The sequence below is a fragment of the Oncorhynchus kisutch genome, linkage group LG25 (assembly GCF_002021735.2).
Source record: "Oncorhynchus kisutch isolate 150728-3 linkage group LG25, Okis_V2, whole genome shotgun sequence".
Lineage (NCBI taxonomy): Eukaryota > Metazoa > Chordata > Actinopteri > Salmoniformes > Salmonidae > Oncorhynchus > Oncorhynchus kisutch.
The window spans coordinates 33,303,658-33,323,898 of NC_034198.2; the positions used below are offsets into that span (position 1 = coordinate 33,303,658).

The window sequence follows — 20,241 nt, forward strand, 5'->3', positions numbered from 1 at the left end:
AAGGTTTTAAATTATTATATTTTTGTCAAATATTATATCTGTTTGTGCTTCTTGCAGTGAATTTGCAGTCTACAAACTATTTGTTATAATTTTTGGCCCCCCGACCATCCACTCAAGAAAAAATAATCTAGTTGATGATCCCTGCTTTAGAGATTGAAATTCTCTGTGGATGTGCACAGTTTCGTTCGGGCATATTGACGGAAAAAGTCTATTTAACATGCATGGTGTAATCAGAACTAAATATAGTAGCAACTATGGTCGCCACTGTAATCAACTTGATCTAGGCTTCTTGCCTGGAGAAATGTGTCCACTGTTATGTAATTAAAACTTTAATTAACTATAATTTTGTAAATTGTATGTAGTGCATAGTATTGACAACTCTGAAGTTGAAATGGGTAGAGAGATGCTGACAAGTAGAATAACATATACAATTTGTCAAAATGAGAAATGTTTCAATTAGTTATGTTCTGAGTCAGTACAAAGAAATCACAGGGACACACAGGTACAATACCAACACGGCATAGATGTACTTGCATTATGTATAATGAAATGTTTATTCGCATGTATTAAAAAGGTCAGTAATCAAACAAACTTTTTGAAAAGATGACAAAATGTTTTATTCAATGTTGGAACAAACTAATTTATCCCAAAATACAAGTCAGAATGATTAAGTAATTATATCAATCACTTCAAAAGGGATTCTCTTTCATCCCAGTGGAGCATGAAGTTTCACAATCTCCAGAAAAATGGTGCATTCCATAAATGTTTATACAATAGCAAAAGCAGTTGAATGTATTGCATGCGCTCACACATAATGATCAGAAGCCCTCTTTGTCAATACTACAGGGAATGACTCTCTGTAACACTTTATTTGAAAGGTCCGTAATAAACCATTCATAAGGCATTTATAAACTATTTATAATGCGATTACAAACAGTACTCACCATTTATTAATCATTACTCCCACATTCATAAATGGTAGCAAATATCCTGTGTTGTGCGCTTATTATTTTACCAGGTACTGCTGGAATGTCTACCAATGGCATGCCCATCTTTTTGTGAGAAATTACACTGGTCACTCAAAACATTTATAAGGTAAATGTAAAGCTTAAATAGCACTCACTTTAGATTAGGGGCTGCAAAAAGACTTAATAACTAATGATTAGTAAAAGGTTTATAAATGTGGGAGTAATGATTAATAAATGGTTAACACACTTCATAAATGCCTTATAAATGGTTTAAGGGGTTTATTACACTTAAAATAAAGTGTTGCCTTAATCTCTACCCCGTTCTGTTTTGTCATCCATTTATGTCACAAACAATTAAATGTGTGTCTCAAAGGCTTCCATCTTTACCTTGGTAAGGTTGAAAGAGGTCGCACCACCTTGCCAGGATCCATCTTTTGCAGGGTTAGCTTTCGGCTCCTCAGATTCAGTAATCAGCAGTGAGGAGATTATGATGTTGTCTTCCTCTTCTGTTGTTGAGTTATTCTCACTGTTCTTCTCTGTGTTCAAGGCCAGGTTGCCAGAGCTTATGCTGCCATCTGCCCTCATCTTTCCCAAAAGTGTGTTATCAAGCTACAGACAAAAAATATGATGTTACTGTTGAAAAAGAGATGTCAGTGTCTGGGCCAATGAGAAAATAATTATGAGCTGTGAATTCAGTTACTCTGCACAACTACTGACAATGTTATAATTGATTAGTAACATTCTTGTTACAGTTTAATTCTGCAGTTGAATGTGTTCCGAATTTTTATCCTCACAACCAGCATCTTAGGACACTGCAATGTGTGGTGGTATTTACTGTCACAGACCTACGGTAATTGACAATTTTAGTCATTGATTGTACAGAGTACCAATTCACCTGTTCTCACAGACCCAAATCCATTGCAAATGGAAAAGCATTCACAGAAAATAAGCAAGGACTTCCAGAATTGCAGTTTTGTTAGCAAAATTTTGTTTAGACGTTATATAACCATTTCCTCTATTAACTCCAATCTGGGGGTAAGAGCTACTGAACCACTTGTTACAGAGGACTGAAAAATACTTCTGTATTTTTTTAACTTCATGTTTTGAACTTGACGTTCCATATGGGCATTTCATTGAATTCTTATAAGATTGACATGATATACATATTTGATGTTGTAAAACATTTTTGGGACCCCTCTTGGCTTGAGTGCTATTTTCAAAACTACTGGCTAAAAAGTATGCCCCCGTTCCCTCCCTGTCCCGCCCCCCTGGAAGGCTCTTTCCCCAGAGCTAAACAGCCGGATCACGTTGTGCGCATGTGTTACTTAAACTTAACTTTATGCACTGCTTAACTTTATTGCATAGCTGCTGATCACCCTCCCCTCACTTTACGTTTCTCACTTTATCCAACGTGAATGATAATTCTTCACATTTTGCCGGTGATACATCCATTCAGCATCTGCATGCCAACCATTTAATCTCAATCAGTTTAATTGGAATATGCATTAAGATCTTCTTGAATTATGTACAGGGTCGTTTTGTGAGCAAATTCAGAGCCAAACGTTCCCGTGACGTGTAGGTGGTAGGCTATGAGCCAGAGTTTGACTAAAACAACATGCCTGTCAATTGAAGTGATCAGTCTGCCGCACATAGGTTACAATGTTTGTGGGCCGTAAATGTGATTTTATTAAAGGTAAACAGAGAAAGGTTGCTTATAGTTACAACAGTTTGTACAACAGACAAAGACATCTGGTCATGTGCAGAGGGAGCATGGGTGTACTGGGACAAGAATTCGGCCCTGTCATTTTATCCACACAAACCCACAGCACTGTGCGTGCCACCAACTCACTGTGACCAAATCATGGTTTCATGACCAAATGTTACGTTTTAAGTGAGGTGACAATGTAGAATGAGCTCTTTCTACATTCATAGGCAACCTTTCCGTTTTTTAAGATCCATGATCTTGGCTGTCTACCTGATGACAGTCAGAGCAGGTCTCTTTACTGATGCCGCGTTTTACTTTGAATTTGAGCATGCATGACCTCAGCTCAGCCTATCAGAAAACTGGGCCGGCCCATCTTTGTACGGGGGCCGGCCGTTGCCAATTGATCAGCCAAAAGATTTCCTGAAAACCGCTGTCGTGGCAGATTCAGAATTCTTTAGGTAATATTTATAAATAAGATGTTTTATGAATTTTCATAAGCATGCTTATGTGGAGAAAGTTACTTGGGCCCAGAGAGGGGAGAGGTCGGGTTAGTCTTATCTGTGAATGTGTCTGTAAACTATTCCTAAACCATGTGAGGGGATGGTGTGATTAATGGGAACCAGTTAGGTTGGCTCCACAATGTCTGTGTGCCAGTCACATCTCTCTGTGTCCAGGAGGGGGTGTATTTGATATATGCCATTGGATGAGGTAATGTTTTTGGTTCTAAGTGGTACCAAGAACGAGATAAGAACTTAGTTTAGGAGACCAAACTGAACGATAATTTATAGCCAATGCTGTCTGGCTATGTGTGTCTTTGCTATAAAGGATCTCAGTTGCCAATATGTAAGCACTCTCAGAGAATTCATTTATGACACTGAATTGATCTGAGAGTCAAACAGGGTTGTGATGAAGCTCATATAATTAAAGATGGACTTTATGATAACTCCGACTTGTGTGTGGTTTGCTCTCTCATGATTTGGTAATACAGGAAATTTCCACGACACCGCCCAAGGTGGTGAAGTTAGGCAACATCCCCTCCTCGACACTGATCCTCAATATGGGGACTACATTAGGGTGCGTGCTCAGTCCGCTCCTCTACTCCCTGTATACCACGTCTGCATGGTATACACTGACGACACGACAGTAGTAGGCCTGATTACCAACAACGACGAGACAGACTCCAGGGAGGAGGTAGGCACTCTGACGGTGTGGTGCCAAGTAAACAACCTCTCCCTCAATGTCAGCAAAACAAAAAAGCTGATTATGGACTTCAGGAGGAACCAGGCAGAGCACGCCCGATCTCAATCAATGGGATCGCCGTGGAGACGGTCAAAAAGTTCAAGTTCCTCGGCGTACACATCTCCGAGGAGCTGAAATGGTGAAACCAAATTGTCATCATGGTGAAGAATGTATGAGAGCAACTCTTTAACCTCAGGAAGCTATCGAAATTGGGCCTGTCCCCGAGGGCCCTCACAGTGTTCTACAGGAGCACCAGTGAGAGCATACTGTCGGACTGCATCACAGCCTGGTACAGCAACTCCAGGCTGTACCAGGCACTACAGAGGGTGGTACTCTCAGCTGAACGCACCATTGGGTGCACACTGCCCGCCATACAGGACACCTAAAACACCAGGTGTCGCAGGAAGGCCAATAAGATCATCAAGGACCTCAGCTACTTGAGCCATGGCCTGTTCTCCCCACTTCAATCACACAGGAGCATCATGGCTAAAACTAACAGACTGGCCAATAGCTTCTACCCCCAGAAACATCAGGCTGCTGAATAGCTCCCAACCCCCCTGCGCACTGTTGGAGCGCAGAGCTTCAGAATTTAACTGTACACTGCAACTACATCTGCGACCCTATGCATATGACTAAATAAAAATCTAATCCCAAACATTATTGATTTGTATAATAGAGAAATTGCGTAAAAATATTTGCCAGATGGCCAATCCGCCACTGAGGGGAAGTGAGAACAGGAAAGAGGGAGCAGCAACTACCTACATTTTTCTGCATCAAATAGAGAATCCCTTACATGTACAGAACGTTTGGTTGTTTAGCTATGGGGGAGAGATGTCCAGAGAATTCGGCCAAGCAGCCACTCCGTAAAAGTAAACAAAAACATCAGTAATGCATCTTTAAGTGAGGGAAGAAGCACTTCCAACTTTCATGATGCTATATCCTAGAAACAGTAGGTGACAACTTCAGGAAGCAAACATCAGATGAAAAAAGGAAGTAATGGCAATGCAAAGTCAATGGGGACAAGGCTGAAGGCCATTTGTTAAATTATTAAATAAGGTGTCTGCTAAGTGTCTGGTCAAGTCTGTCTCTGTGAAATAGTCTATTAATTGAATTGCAAGAAAAGTAACCCAAACATCCTTGGTCCTGAGCATACAGCTGGAGAAAGGAGCGATTACTGGACAAAGCACTAGCAATGCCATTAGCATTGAATTAGTATAATGCTTTTAATATATTCAGTAGTGCATTATAAATACAAGGCTATTATGTCATAATAATACAAACCATTCAAAAAATGTCAGACTCCCCACTATGATTGCAGAATGGGTTATTTAATGCAGCGTCTCAACATAGTCTCACTAGATATTATATGTTACCTTTTTGGACATCAGCGCCTCATTCTCATGGATTGTCACAAACGGGTGAGTAGACTTTCAGTTTTGGCATCCAGAGTAGAACCACGGACCAAGAACAGAACAACAAGATAAAGAACAAATAATGAATAAGGGGTTCATTCAAAATGAATCTCGAAATATTCAAACACAGTACTCTCTTCATTGTTACCCAACAGAAATAATTTGAATGGTTACAAAGGAAAAAGTAACAAGGTACTCTCAAATATGAAATACATGCTCCATGAGTATGTTGGAAACACCTGTCTGTGACCTATAAATTGGATCCATACCCTTGTTTGCAGCTTGAGTCATACTTGTATTGTCACTGCTGATGTTTCTGCCTTGGGGTGACTAGGACAGTGGACACTACGCAAACTAGAACACCACTACGAATTGGTGAATTCTTAAGAGCACAAATACCCTTCAAGAGACGTTCGCTGAATCAAAACATTGGCCTCCAGTTGACTATTCTGTTTACCTGTGCCTGTACTTAGAGTGGATAATTACCTTAAGAATAGTTAATGTACCTGCAGATTGACTGTAACGGTTTAGTGCTCACTAGTGTAATGAATACGTCGCTATTTTGCCGCATGATGTATAAAACAAGATTTATTCAATAAATTAAAACAAAGGCGTGCCACAAATAACAATGAACACAACCCATGACAAAAAGGATCTCAGTGTGACTGGTCTATAATAGAGACCAAATATATTACCAGACCCAGTGGGCAAAATGGGGAAAACAATAATTGAATTGATATCAAACATGAAAAACCGACTCTTTGTATTTGCATCACTCTGCCTGCTGCTTGATCCAAAGAGACTCACAAATGGTATTTTGTGACAAATGGGAAAACTGTGTGTGTGTGCCATGGAATACTCAAACCCAACTAAACAAAGGGGAGAAAAAATTGTAATGAACGTCAAAACCACAAGTGACTACCTTGAAATGTCAAATCAGAGTGTCATGCCCTGACCTGAGAGAGACTTTTTATGTCTCTATTTTGGTTTAGTCAGGGTGTGATTTGGGTGGGCATTCTATGTTCTGTATTCTATGTTCTTTAGTTCTATGTTTTGGCCAGGTATGGTTCTCAATCAGGGACAGCTGTCTACCATTGTCTCTGATTGGGAATCATACTTAGGCAGCCTTTTCCCCTTTGTTATTTGTGGGAAGTTGACTTTGTTAGGGGCAGTATAGCCTGTGTAAGCTTCACGGTTGTTTCTTCATTTCTTGTTTTGTTGGCGTCATTTTATAAATAAAGAAAATGTACGCTAACCACGCTGCGCTTTGGTCAACTTATTCCAGCCAGGAAGACGGTCGTGCCACAGGAGAGACTTTTGTGACAGAACCCTCTCAATGTCTATATACAGTACATTCAGAAAGTATTCAGACCCCTTAACTTTTTCTAAATGTTGTTACATTACAGCCAATCTACCCACAATACCCCATAATGACAAAGTGAAAACAGGTTTTTATTCAAAATAAAAAACAGAAATACCTATTTACATAAGAATTCAGACCCTTTGCTATGAGACTTAACATTGAGCTCAGGTGCATCCTGTTTCCATTGATCATCCTTCAGATGTTTCTACAACTATATTGGAGTCCACCTGTGGTAAATTCAATTGATTGTACATGATTTGGAAAGGCATACACCTGTCTATATAAGGTCCCACAGTTGACAGTGCATGTCAGAGCAAAAACCAAGCCATGAGGTCGAAATAATTGTCTGTAGAGTTACAAGACAGGATTGTGTCAGGCACAGATCTAGGGAAGGGTAACAAAACATTTCTGCAACATTGAAGGTCCCCAAGAACACATTGGCCTCCATCATTCTTAAATGGAAGAAGTTTGGAACGACCAAGACTCGTTATAGAGCTGTTCTCCAGGCCAAACTGAGCAACTGGGGGAGAAGGGCCATGGTCAGGAAGGTGACCAAGAACCCGATGGTCACTCTGACAGAGCTCAAGACTTCATCTGTGGAGATGGGAGAACTTTCCAGAAAGACAACCATCACTGCAGCACTCCACCAATTAGGCATTTATGGTAGTGGCCAGACGGAAGACAATCCTAAGTAAAAGGCACACGACAGCCCGCTTTGAGTTGGTCAAAAGGCACCTAAAGTCTCTCAGATGATGAAAAACAAGATTATCTGGTCTGATGGAACCTGAATGCCTGAATGCCAAGATTCACGTCTGGAGGAAACCTGGCACCATCCCTACAGTGAAGCATGGTGGTGGCAGCATCATGCTGTGGGACTGGGAGACTAGTCAGGATCGAGGTAAAGATGAATGGAGCAAAGTACAGAGAGATCCTTTATGAAAACCTGCTCCAGAGCGCTCAGGTCCTCAGACTGGGGGCGAAGGTTCACCTTCCAACAGCACAACGACCCTAAGATCACAGCCAAGACAATGCCGGAGTGGCTTCAGAACAATTCTCTTAATGTCCTTGAGTGGCCCAGCCAGAGCTCGGATTTGAACCTGGTCTAACATCTCTGAAGTGACCTGAAAATAGCAGTGCAGCAAAGCACCCCATCCAACGTAACAGAGCTAGAGAGGATCTGAAGAGAATATTAGGCTTTTAGATTTGTGTGTATTAGGTAGTTGTTGGGGAACTGTTAGATTACTTGTTAGATGCTACTGCACTGTCGGGAACCAGAAGCACAAGCATTTTGCTAGACTTGCATTAACATCTGCTGACCATGTGTATGTGACATATACAATAAGATTTGATTTGAAGCATGTGAGAAACTCCCCAATTACAGGTGTACCAAGCTTGTAGCGTCGTACCCAAGAAGCCTGTGCTTCAACAAAGTACTGAGTAAAGGGTCTCAAAACTTCTGTAAATGTTTCAGTGTTTTTATTTTTGCTTTGTCATTATTGGTTATTTTGTGTAGATTGATAGCAATTTAATCAATTTTAGAATAAGGCTGTAACCTAACAAAATGTGGAAAAGGTCAAGGGGTCTGAATACTTTCCGAAGGGACTGTATATAAACTCCATACTACGTTTCATGTTTTGTGTTAGACTGCATTCTCTAAAATGATCCAGTCTGTTTAGACTTTGTTTGCAGTTGGCATTTCTTGATGACTTCTACAGTGTTGCTTTGTGTCCGAGCCTCCCAGATTGAAAACAATGTTTATTGCGTCAGTCATTGACATTTCAAAACCATCCCTGATGTTTTCATAGAGACAAAATATTCTTGTAAGTGCTCACTGTCATGACATCTCCCTCTGATATTGTGATTGTTTTCTCACTGTCTGGAGGCTGAAAAGATTTGGCATGTGTCCCCAGATCCTCAAAAGGTTTTACTGCACCATCGAGAGTATCCTGACGGGTTACGTCACAGCCTGGTATGGCAACTGCTCGGCTTCCAACCGCAAGGCACTACAGAGGGTAGTTCGTACAGCCCAGTACATCACTGGGGCCAAGCTTCCTGCCATCCAGGACTTCTATGTCACAGAAAGGCCCTAAAAATTGTCAAAGACTCCAGCCACCCTAGTCATAGACTGTTCTCTTTGCTACCGCATGGCAAGAGGTACCGGAGCGCCAAGTCTAGGTCCAAGAGGCTTCTAAACAGATTCTACCCCTAAGCCATAAGACTCCTGAACAGCTAATCAAATGGCTACACAGATGGCTATTTGCATTGCCCCCAGACTATTTGCATTGCCCCCACCCCCACCCCCCCACGCTGCCCTTACTCTCTGTTATTATCTATGCATAGCCACTTTAATAACTCTACCTACTTGTACATAATTACCTTAATTACCTCGACACCAGTGTCCCCGCACATTGATGCATTGACACTGAACTAGTACACCCTGTATATAGCCCCACTATTGTTATTTACTGCTGCTCTTTAATTATTTGTTATTCTTCTCGCTAACTTTTTTATGGATTTTCTTAAAACTGCATTGTTGGTTAAGGGCTTGTAAGTAAGCATTTCACTGTAAGGTCTACTACACCTGTTGTAATAACATTTGATTTGATTTGATTATGTGGGTTTTCATGCTGACTTTGATACCACATTACTCAGATCGAAACAAATATCTGCATCAGACATTTTAGTCAGCTTTATAAAATAGTTGGTTCTATTAGTTTTAACATGATCATTTTAGATATACATGGCAGGAAGACCTAGTTGTACTTGTGACTATCTATATATATATTCACAGCTCATAAATAAGAAATTAAATAATTACTCTTAATTGCTAATAACTATAAAGTATGGTCCTTCCTGCATTTATACACTCTAACCTTGTGTTCTGACTTCCATCTTGTTGCTACGCTACCATTTAATGTGAAAAAAAAGTGTAAAATAAGACCATGTTATATGTTAACCTTAACTACGTGTTGAGTGTTTGAAAGCTTTTAGTGCGTTGAATTAGATGGAGATGGGATGGGAGAAGAGATTGGACACACTGGGGATTAGAAATTGAATGTGAGAGAGTGGCTCTGACAGAAGGTCTCAAGGTAACAACAGTGGGTACTGAACATTGGGGGATCAAAATGAAGGAATGCAAAGTTATTAAGATGGACTGATGCAGACTCTGGTTACTTTATTAGGTCTGGTAAACAGCTGACAAGTGTTCCAAAACCTTCTTCATGTATGTGCCAAAATGACTGAAGAAGAGATGATGTATACATTTGGTTATGTCATACCAGTAGTTGGTTTCCTTTGTATTGCTCAGTTGGCAATCATTCATAGTCAACCGGAAGTATACCGCCCAAACATATACATGTGGTTGCCCCCATGCGTATGCATGAAGGAAAGCCGTGAAGCGAGTGTAAAATTGCTTTTGCCTAGCTACTGCACCAACTTAAGGTCCGGTTTCTGAAGCAATCATCTTTAATTATGGCACTGCCCCTGTTTCAAGTGGTTTGTCTGCCAGCTACCTACGATTGAGTACATTACAGATGTAAGACCTTAATTTGAGCCAGTCCGCTACAGCAGCAAAATAATCCTGCAGCAATAGGAAATATGAATTGTTATGTGGATTATAGCTAATTGTTAAAAAGGGTAGGGGTTGATACCTTTTCCGTTAGGGCAAATCAAGTCTGCAATTTTAAAGTGGAAATTACAAACTTTAGAAGCCTTTTTAATGCTGGACTGCACTAAAAGTTTTGATTTCTTAGCAAAAAAATCAAATTAAGATCCTACATCTGTAGGTGCGGTTTTCCCAATGACAGAGATGGATAGCGTTCGGTCCCTATCTCCGTCCACTCACTTCTCCGGTGATAAATCTCTATCCTAATCGTTTGATTTTATCCCTCTTATAACTTTTATACAAGCTATTTAATAGACCGACACCAACCAAGTTGTCCTGATGACTGAATGAAAAGCTCTCCATTACAAGAGGATGGTTTGACTGGATATGGTTTGATTTAAAGCTGGATAAAGCTCAAACGTTGTACCATAATGATGCCTGTTGTGCTGTGAATACCTGCTGTGTTTGGAGTTGAGCCAAGAAAGTTTGAGATTCTATAATTTCCCCAAGCAGATACCTATCGTCTCACAGCAGATCTACAAAGTGTCACCCAATGGGAGTACTATACATAATTAGACAATTAGACTTTGTTGTCAGTAAATCTTGACTGGATTAAAGGTTGTGAATAAAGGACATTAATCCATCCATTTTTGTATATATTTATTTATCACACAACATGTGGGTCTAATCCTGAATGCATCCTAGCCGGTGTCAATTACACAAGTTACCACCGGCTAAATCCATGACATTAAAATGCCTATTTACTCTGTTCCGTCTGACTGCGCAATCCAATATCTCATTAGCCCAGCCAGGCAATTTATGAACTTGATCTCCATTATAAAAAGCATCTAGACATTACGTCACAGTTTTTGTAGACTAACATTAAGTTTACAACAGCGGAGATTTATATAAATATTACTGTCTGTCTCTCCGACATTTTCCAAATTTTTTCAATATTCAAATTAGATCTCCAGCTGTCCCATAGTATGAACGTGTCGGAAGTCAGGATGAGACAGACAGGTAGGCAGCTTTTCTCCATAATTTTTATGTATATATACAAAGAACTGTCGATAGAAAACAAGTCAAATGAAACAAAGCGCAGCTAGTTTTCCAGCTTTAGTTTTGAAGTGATTTTGTTAGCGGTGTTGTTGGCTAGCTCTTGAACAACAGTGTCCTGATGAGAGAGGACATTTCCTATGCCAGGTGAAATCTGCATCATTAGCTCATTGTTATGGATGTATACAAATAAATGTCACTAGAAAACAAATTAAACCAATGCAGCTGCACTGTTTGATGTGACTGTAAGTTAGCCATAGTTGGCTAGCTAGCTAGCAAGCAAGAGATAAGAATGTTCCCAGCCAATATGGCAATGGAACATTTTGAACAAACAACTGGGTCGTGTCAATAGATACAGAACAAAAAGACTGAACGACTGGGTCGCGTCTTTAACAATCTAACCGATAGAACAAACATCCAGCCGGCTTGGGTAGCAACCCTAGATTTGTGCTGGGGCGATATCTTGTGGAAGGATGAAATAGTATGAATAAATTCATCAAAATAACGTTTTTAATGAAAATATGTAAATCATTATTTGAATATTTTGGTAACCCATTGTATAAAAGTGATAATGCCCTCGAAGCCGGTGTTTGGACCTTGAAGCTGGTGTTTGGACTTTGTCTCAGGCCTAACAACCTCCGTGCCAATATCCTCCAAACACCGGCTTCGAGGGCATTATCACTTACAGTAAATATACTCATATGAAGAGTTTATATCCAAAACGCTACATCCCTACATTTTTCACATTTTTGTTTTTTCATCAGAAATGGTTGCTTATGGGTTATGGGTGTGTAAAATATGACTATCCTCTAATTTTTTATTCATAGATTCTGGATGTGTAAGAACATTTTTCTTTTTGCAAAACCAAGTATCCATTGTTTAGCTCGAATTTGACTGTGATATGTGGTTCTCACCTAGCTATCTTAAGATGCACTTACTGTAAGTCGCTCTGGGTTGACCCATGTATTTATCTCTGTGTACACTCAAGACTCTACACACTCACGCACACTGATACTCCAACACACGCACGCGCACACACACACACACACACACACACACACACACTGAATTTGCATCCACACACACATAACATGCACAAACATTTATACTGACAGGAGTGGGAAAACTTTTTGGCTTGAGGGCCACATTGGGATTTTGAAATTGAATGGATATTGCATATTTTGCGGGACCAATTGTTTGTTAAAATCAATTTGCGAGGGCCTCCTGAGTGGCGCAGTGGTCTAAGGCCCTGCATTGCAGTGCTTGAGGTGTCACTACAGACCCGAGTTTTATCCCAGGCTGTGTCACAACTGGCCGTGAATGGGAGACCCATGAGGCGGCGCACAATTGGCCCAGCGTTGTCTGGGTTAGGAGAGGGTTTGGCAGGCCGGGATTTCCTTGTCCCATCGCGCTCTAGCGACTCCTGTGGCAGGCCAGGAGCATGCGCTGACACTGTCGCCAGGTGTTGTGTTTCCTCTGACACATTGGTGAGGCTGGCTTCTGGGTTAAGCGGGCATTGTGTCAAGAAGCAGTGCAGCTTGGCTGGGTTGTGTTTCGGAGGATGTACGGCTCTCGATCTTTGCCTCTCCCGAGTCCATACGGGAGTTGCAGCGATGGGACAAGACTGTAACTACCAATTATATATCATGAAATTGGGGAGAAAAATGTGGTAAAAAGTAAAAAATGTCTCGTGAGCCGGATTGCAGTGCCCGGCGGGCCGTAATTTCCCCCCCTTAGACAAGCACACATACAATCATATACAGTTGAAGTCGGAAGTTTACATACACTTAGGTTGGAGTCATTAAAACTCGTTTTTCAAACACTCCACAAATGTCTTGTTAACAAACTATAGTTTTGGCAAGTAGTTTAGGACATCTACTTTGTGCATGACACAAGTCATTTTGCTTACAGACAGATTATTTCACTTATCATAATTCCAGTGGGTCAGAAGTTTACATACACTAAGTTGACTGTGCCTTTAAACAGCTTGGAAAATTCCAGAAAATGATGTCATGGCTTTAGAAGCTTCTGATAGGCTAATTGACATCATTTGAGTCAATTGGAGGTGTACCTGTGGATGTATTTCAAGGCCTACCTTCAAACTCAGTGCCTCCTCAGAAAATAAATTGTAGACCTCCACAAGTCTTGTTCATCCTTGGGTGCAATTTCGAAACGCCTGAAGGTACCACATTCATCTGTAAAATCAATAGTACGCAGTATAAACACCATGGGACCACTCAGCCATTATACCGTCTCCTAGAGATGAGACGTACTTTGGTCCGAAAAGTGCAAATCAATCCCAGAACAACAGCAAGGACCTTGTGAAGATGCTGGAGGAAACAGCTACAAAAGTATCTATATCCACAGTAAAACGAGTCCAATATCAACATAACCTGAAAGACCGCTCAGCAAGGGAGAAGCCACTGCTCCAAAACCGCTATAAAAAAGCCAGACTACAGTTTGCAACTGCACATGGGGACAACGATTGTACTTTTTGGGGAAATGTCCACTGGTCTGATGAAACAAAAATAGAACTGTTTGGCCATAATGACCATCGTTATGTTTGGGGGAGAAAGGGGGATGCTTGCAAGCCGAAGAACACCGTCCCAACCGTGAAGAACGGGGGGTGGCAGCATCATGTTGTGGGGGTGCTTCGCTGCAGGAGGCACTGGTGCACTTCACAAAATAGATGGCATCAAGAGGTAGGAAAATTATGTGGACATCAGTCAGGAAGTTAAAGCTTGGTCACAAATGTGTCTTCCAAATGGACAATGACCCCAAGCATACTTCCAAGATTGTGGCAAAATTGCTTAAGGACAACAAAGTCAACGTTTTAGAGTGGCCATCACAAAGCCCTGACCTCAATCCTATAGAAAAGTTGTGGGCAAAACTGAAAAGGTGTGTGCGAGCAAGGAGGCCTACAAACCTGACTCAGATACACCAGCTCTGTCAGGAGGAATGGGCCAAAATTCACCCAACTTATTGTGGGAAGTGTGTGGGAGGCTACCCGAAACGCTTGACCCAAGTTAAGCAATTTAAAGGCAATGCTACCAAATACTAATTGAGTGTATGTTAACTTCTGACCCACTGGGAATGTGATGAAAGAAATAAAAGCTGAAACATTCTCTCTACTATTATTCTGACATTTCACATTCTTAAAATAAAGTGGTGATCCTAACTGACCTAAGACATGGAATTTTTACTAGGATTAAGTGTCAGGAATTGTGAAAAACTGAGTTAAAATGTATTTGGCTAAGGTGTATGTAAACTTCAGACTTCAACTGTACATTGCTTCTACTCTGTTTACCACACAGTATATACTGTTGCCTAGTCACCTTAGCCCTATACATATCTATCACTTTAACTCCAGTATCTCTATACATTATAAATATGGAGTTGGAAATGACCCTGTATATAGCTTCTTACTTTCTCATGTTCTTCTTATTTCTTAATTTAATTGATTGTATGTTTTTGTTCTACCTTGTGTTATTTTTAGTGCTACATTGATATTGATTACTGCATTGTTGGGTTTAGAGCTTGCAAGAAAGGCATTTCACTGTACTTGTGTACGTGACATTAAAACTTGAAAGGTAGACCATCTGCTAAATGACTAAAATGTCAAATGTAAATGTTTTACATACAGATCTCATATTGATGCATAACATTTTTTGTGTGACTATTTTTTAAATGTTGATGTATCATTTGTACAGTTCTTTATTAAAAAAAAGTGTTATTTTGTTCCATTTGACTGTGTAAAACCCAGCAGCGCTATTTATCCCTCTGAGAGTAAGGTGGATATAATGGCGTTTTGCAAAAACAATATGATTATTTTTCTCTCTGAAATGAAACCATCAAGTGATATATAAAAAAAATTAAAAAGTCTGTCATTGAACACCATGCCATAATTAGATAGTGAAAAAACAAACCAATCTCTTTCATAATTTCTTTAAAGAAAAGCTCAATTACCAACATTTCTGAAAATGTATATACAGTGCTTTTGTAAAGTATTCAGGCCCCTTGATTTTTTTCCCACATTTTGTTACGTTATCCCTTGCTCATTTTGTTAGGTTACAGCCTTACTCATTTTGTTAGGTTACAGCCTTACTCATTTTTGTTAGGTTACAGCCTTACTCATTTTGTTAGGTTACAGCCTTAGTCATTTTGTTAGGTTACAGCCTTACTCATTTTGTTAGGTTACAGCCTTGCTCATTTTGTTAGGTTACAGCCTTAGTCATTTTGTTAGGTTACAGCCTTACTCATTTTGTTAGGTTACAGCCTTATTCTAAAATGGATTAAATCGTTTTTTACCCCCTCATCAATCTACACACAATACCCCATAATGACAAAGGAAAAACAGGTTTTTATAAATGTTTGCTATTTTATTAATAATAAACAACTGAAATATCACATTTACTTAAGTATTCAGACCCTTTACTCAGTACTTTGTTGAAGTGCCTTTGGCAGTGATTACAGCCTTGAGTCTTCTTGGGTATGACGCTACAAGCTTGGCACACCTGTATTTGGGGAGTTTCTCCCATTCTTCTCTGCAGATCCTTTCAAGCGCTGTCAGGTTGGATGGGGAGCGTTGCTACACACCTATTTTGAGGTCTCTCCAGAGATATTCAATCGGGTTAAAACCCGGGCTCTGGCTGGGCCACTCAACGACATTCGGAGACTTGTCCTGAAGCCACTCGTGCATTATCTTGGCTGTGTGCTTAGGGTCATTGTCCTGTTGGCACTGTATAGTGTTTTGGAAATAAACTCTTCATATGTACTTGATAGGAACATAAAAAGTTTGTCAGTAGGAGCTTACATAATGTGACATTGTATTGGAGAATCACCCACAAACTCACTTTTCTTTTGAGTCAAATTAAAGTACCAGTCAAAAATTTGGACACATCTACTCATTCAAGGGTATTTCTTTATTTTTACTATTTTCTACAGGTATATCTCACTGGTCATCCCCAAAGCCAACACCTCCTTTGGCCGCCTTTCCTACCTGTTCTCTGCTGCCAATGACTGGAACAAATTGCAAAAATCTCTGAAGCTGGAGACTTATATTTCCCTCACTAACTTTAAACATCAGCTATCTGGGCAGCTAACCGATCGCTGCAACAGTACATAGCCCATCTGTATATAGCCCACCCAATCTACCTACCTCATCCCCATATTGTTTTTATTTACTTTTCTGCTCTTTTGCACACCAGTATTTCTACTTGCACATCACCATCTGCTCATCTATCACTCCAGTGTTCATTTGCTAAATTGTAATTACTCCGCTACTATGGCCTATTTATTGCCTTACCTCCTCACGCCATTTGCACACACTGTACTGTATATAGACATTCTTTTTTTTCTATTGTGTTATTGACTGTACGCTTGTTTATTCCATGTGTAACTCTGTGTTGTTTGTGTTGCACTGCTTTTGAATGAACCCTTGAATGAGTAGGCGTGTCCAAACTTTTGTTTGCAGTAACTTTTTTGTTATCCCAAACGGACGTGGCAGTTTCAGTATTAAGGATTCCAACTTTAACATATCGCCTAAAATTGTCTTAAATGATCTCTCCCATCTTTCCCAAAATCAGGTTTTAGAGCAAAGGGGAAATCATTTCAGGTCAACAAGGTCAAGATTGAAGCGACTGCAGTGCCTTTCAGTCATGGCAAATGTAGCCAATCTACCTTCATGTTCTTGGAAAACTGACAGACCTATATCTACAAACTATGGTTTTACAAAACATCTCAAAACCTAATGAATATAATTCAAATGCTCTTGAATTTAACTAATCCTAGTTCCATTTGACTAAACAGCAAATCCAATAACCTCTGCATCTTTGTTATTGCCACGGCGCAAGCTTTCTCGATTCAACAAAACAACTCATTACCAAGCCCTTGATTGGAGTCAGTGTGCTGGAGGCTGGGGTGGGGTTGTGCGCCCCTCAGGGTCCCTGGGACAAGGACTAAGAGGCAATGATATGGGCCAGATGTGTTGGAGCTGCTAATAAATATCAGTAGTGCTGTTGTATGACCAATCATTACTATTATTGTTACAAAGTATTGTTATTGTTTTTGTCTTTGTTTTTCTCAATGTTTGTTTTTTGTGTCTATTTTTATTTTTTATTTTTTGATGTCTTGGTATGATGCCTTGGTGGAGAGGGAGGGATGGAAGGGGTGGGGTGGGCGGGGTTTTAAAGGACTGGGTGTGTTGTACTGTTTCAATGTCTCAGTTCCCATGTCTGAAAATCTACAAATAAAAAAGAAGAAGAAAAAAAGGAAAGCCTCTAAAGTCACTTTTACAAGTAAACAGAGACTTCTGCAGAAGTTCTACACTAAACCCACTTTCCCATGCTATTTGGAAACAGTTATGTCTAAGAGCTGGTTAATATGCATACTCTGAATGAATCAGGCAATCCCATAAGATAAACGTAGTTGTTTTCAACACATATGTGTTCTGAGGTAACCTAATACCAAGGTATTGTGGGTTAAACTATGCCTACCTTGTTCTGGTCATTGACAGTCAACTCGTCCAGATATTGCTTGAAGGGGTTTGGATGAAACGCTTCATCATAATTTTCCTCTGGCAATCTTGGGATAATATTGGCAGGTCGAATTACGCCAGGCTTGGTCTGTAAGGTTTGAAAATATGTCTCGATTAATTTGATTTAGTAGATAACGAAAACATAAGATCACTGTAAATATACACTTAATAAAGAAATAGCAAAGCATATGCGATGGCCATTCATTAGCATAACATAGTTTAAACAGGTTTGACATATTTGCAATAGAATAACTACCTTATAGGTGTCTGCCAGTTTTCTCTCAACAGACCGTTGTAGGTTGAAGGTTGCCTGTAAAAAATCTAATATCAGCACATACTGTATATAATGTTGATGTATTTTGGATTTTTCCTACAAACTTTTTCCTAGGATCTTAATTTGACCCAGTTTGCTACAGCAGGAAAATTATCCTGTAAGAACAGGTGAATTATAATTTTTATTATAATTAAATTTACATTTTAATGTGGGTTAATACATTTTTCGTAAAGGGAAAATAAAGTCTACAATTTCAAAGTGGAAATAAACTTCAGAAGCCATAAAACCTTAAATACACAACAAGCTTTACATTTCCTGTTATCCTGCAACAGGATGATCAAATTAAGATCCCGCATACAGTATGTAATCATCCAAGTGTCAACTTGCTGCACAAAGAAGTAGTCTTCCTTTGATTAGAAAGAGTCTTTCTTTGGCTTCGATGACAATGGACTCTACTGAAGACAAAATCTTGAAAAGAATGATGTGTCTCTTGATGTAAAATTCGTAAAGTTCAGTGAATATAAATGCAACTTAATGAAACATTCATGACTGGTTTTGTTTTGAATCCTGGCTTATCATGCAGTCTCGTTCCCCAGACAAAGCTGTCATGTTGTTTGCATGCTGAGATACTTCAGTAAGTTGTTGTATTAATCTAAATATTTCCAGATATAGTTTATGAACTATAACAGATTACATTTCCAGCTTGATATCTGAAGACCCATTGAGACTTAGAGGGGTAGAACATCCCCACCGTAATGATATCATGAAAGCCAAAGTCCGCCACAAGTTTTCACTCAGAAAATCCCCTTCTCAAACATACCCACTACTCTAAGAAACAAAATGTTGATGTTCCCTATGCAATGTAACCTGCTTTCATATACAGGGTATCTCTAAATCTCATGAGGACAATCTTTTTCAGGATATTCTATTCATTTATTTTCTTACAAACACATATGAGAAATGAAAACAACACAACAAAGAACACCTTATGGATTGATCAAATAGCACATAGTGTAGTCATTTAATTATAGACACAATAATTAGTCATGAAAGTTATTGTGCTTTCCAATGTAGACATCAGATTAATCTTTTTGTAGAGCCTGAAAATGGTTTTTTTCCTTTAGGGAGCAAGTTTGCAGTTCCAGATGCACAAAAACAAGCATTCTCATTTATTTTGGAATGTAATGTGGATCTTGCTTAGGGGACAAAACAAACATACATATGTATACTCACATATTTCGTTTCACGTCCCAATGACCTTGGCAATGAGGTGTATCGCTACATGTGGGAGAAAGCAAACAGACAAACGCAAATAATGAGAACTATATGAGAAGACTATTCCTGGTAAAGTCAGTTTATCTACTTGCTGGGCTGTTTGTGGTGGTAATTGTATAAGTAGACTGTTATGATCCTGAATGTCACCTTTATACATCTGGACTGTCTTTTCAATCCACTTTGTGTAACACATTGTGTAGCCCTATGGAAGGGGATATTACCAACATAATTATCAGCCAGTTAAAGGATCATCTCATTTCATATGATCAGTATCTGACCACACGCACACACACACACACGCACACACACACACACGAATGCACACACACACTCCAACATACAAAGACAGTTGGAATAATGGATGTAGAAAGGGATATTATGCTACTGTACCTGTATGCATTGTAATGAGATTACTGTACCTGTATGCATTGTAATGAGATTACTGTACCTGTATGCATTGTAATGAGATTACTGTACCTGTATATGCATTGTAATGAGATTACTGTACCTGTATGCATTGTAATGAGATTACTGTACCTGTATGCATTGTAATGAGATTACTGTACCTGTATGCATTGTAATGAGATTACTGTACCTGTATGCATTGTAATGAGATTACTGTACCTGTATGCATTGTAATGAGATTACTGTACCTGTATGCATTGTAATGAGATTACTGTACCTGTATGCATTGTAATGAGATTACTGTACCTGTATGCATTGTAATGAGATTACTGTACCTGTATATGCATTGTAATGAGATTATTTGAGTTTTCACTGAGATTTATAGACATGCATAGTGATACAATG

At 39.5% G+C, this 20,241-nt stretch overlaps 1 protein-coding gene across 5 annotated transcripts in view; it reads right to left on the reverse strand.

Moving 5' to 3' along the window:
- Positions 1-592: 592 nt before the first annotated feature.
- Positions 593-20,241, reverse strand: part of mlip (muscular LMNA-interacting protein) — a 44,692-nt gene continuing 25,043 nt past the window's right edge. For 4 of the 5 annotated variants that reach the window (XM_020460430.2, XM_020460426.2, XM_020460427.2 and 1 more), the window contains 5 exons: positions 19,390-19,434; positions 18,139-18,192; positions 17,842-17,970; positions 5,286-5,339; positions 593-1,577 (listed from right to left, as the gene is read on the reverse strand). In XM_020460430.2, the coding sequence (XP_020316019.1) occupies positions 1,323-1,577; positions 5,286-5,339; positions 17,842-17,970; positions 18,139-18,192; positions 19,390-19,434 (537 nt within the window). In that variant the 3' untranslated portion in view covers positions 593-1,322. Of the gene's footprint in view, positions 1,578-5,285; positions 5,340-17,326; positions 17,589-17,841; positions 17,971-18,138; positions 18,193-19,389; positions 19,435-20,241 lie in introns of those variants that run through there. The other variant, XM_020460429.2, reaches the window with a different exon arrangement.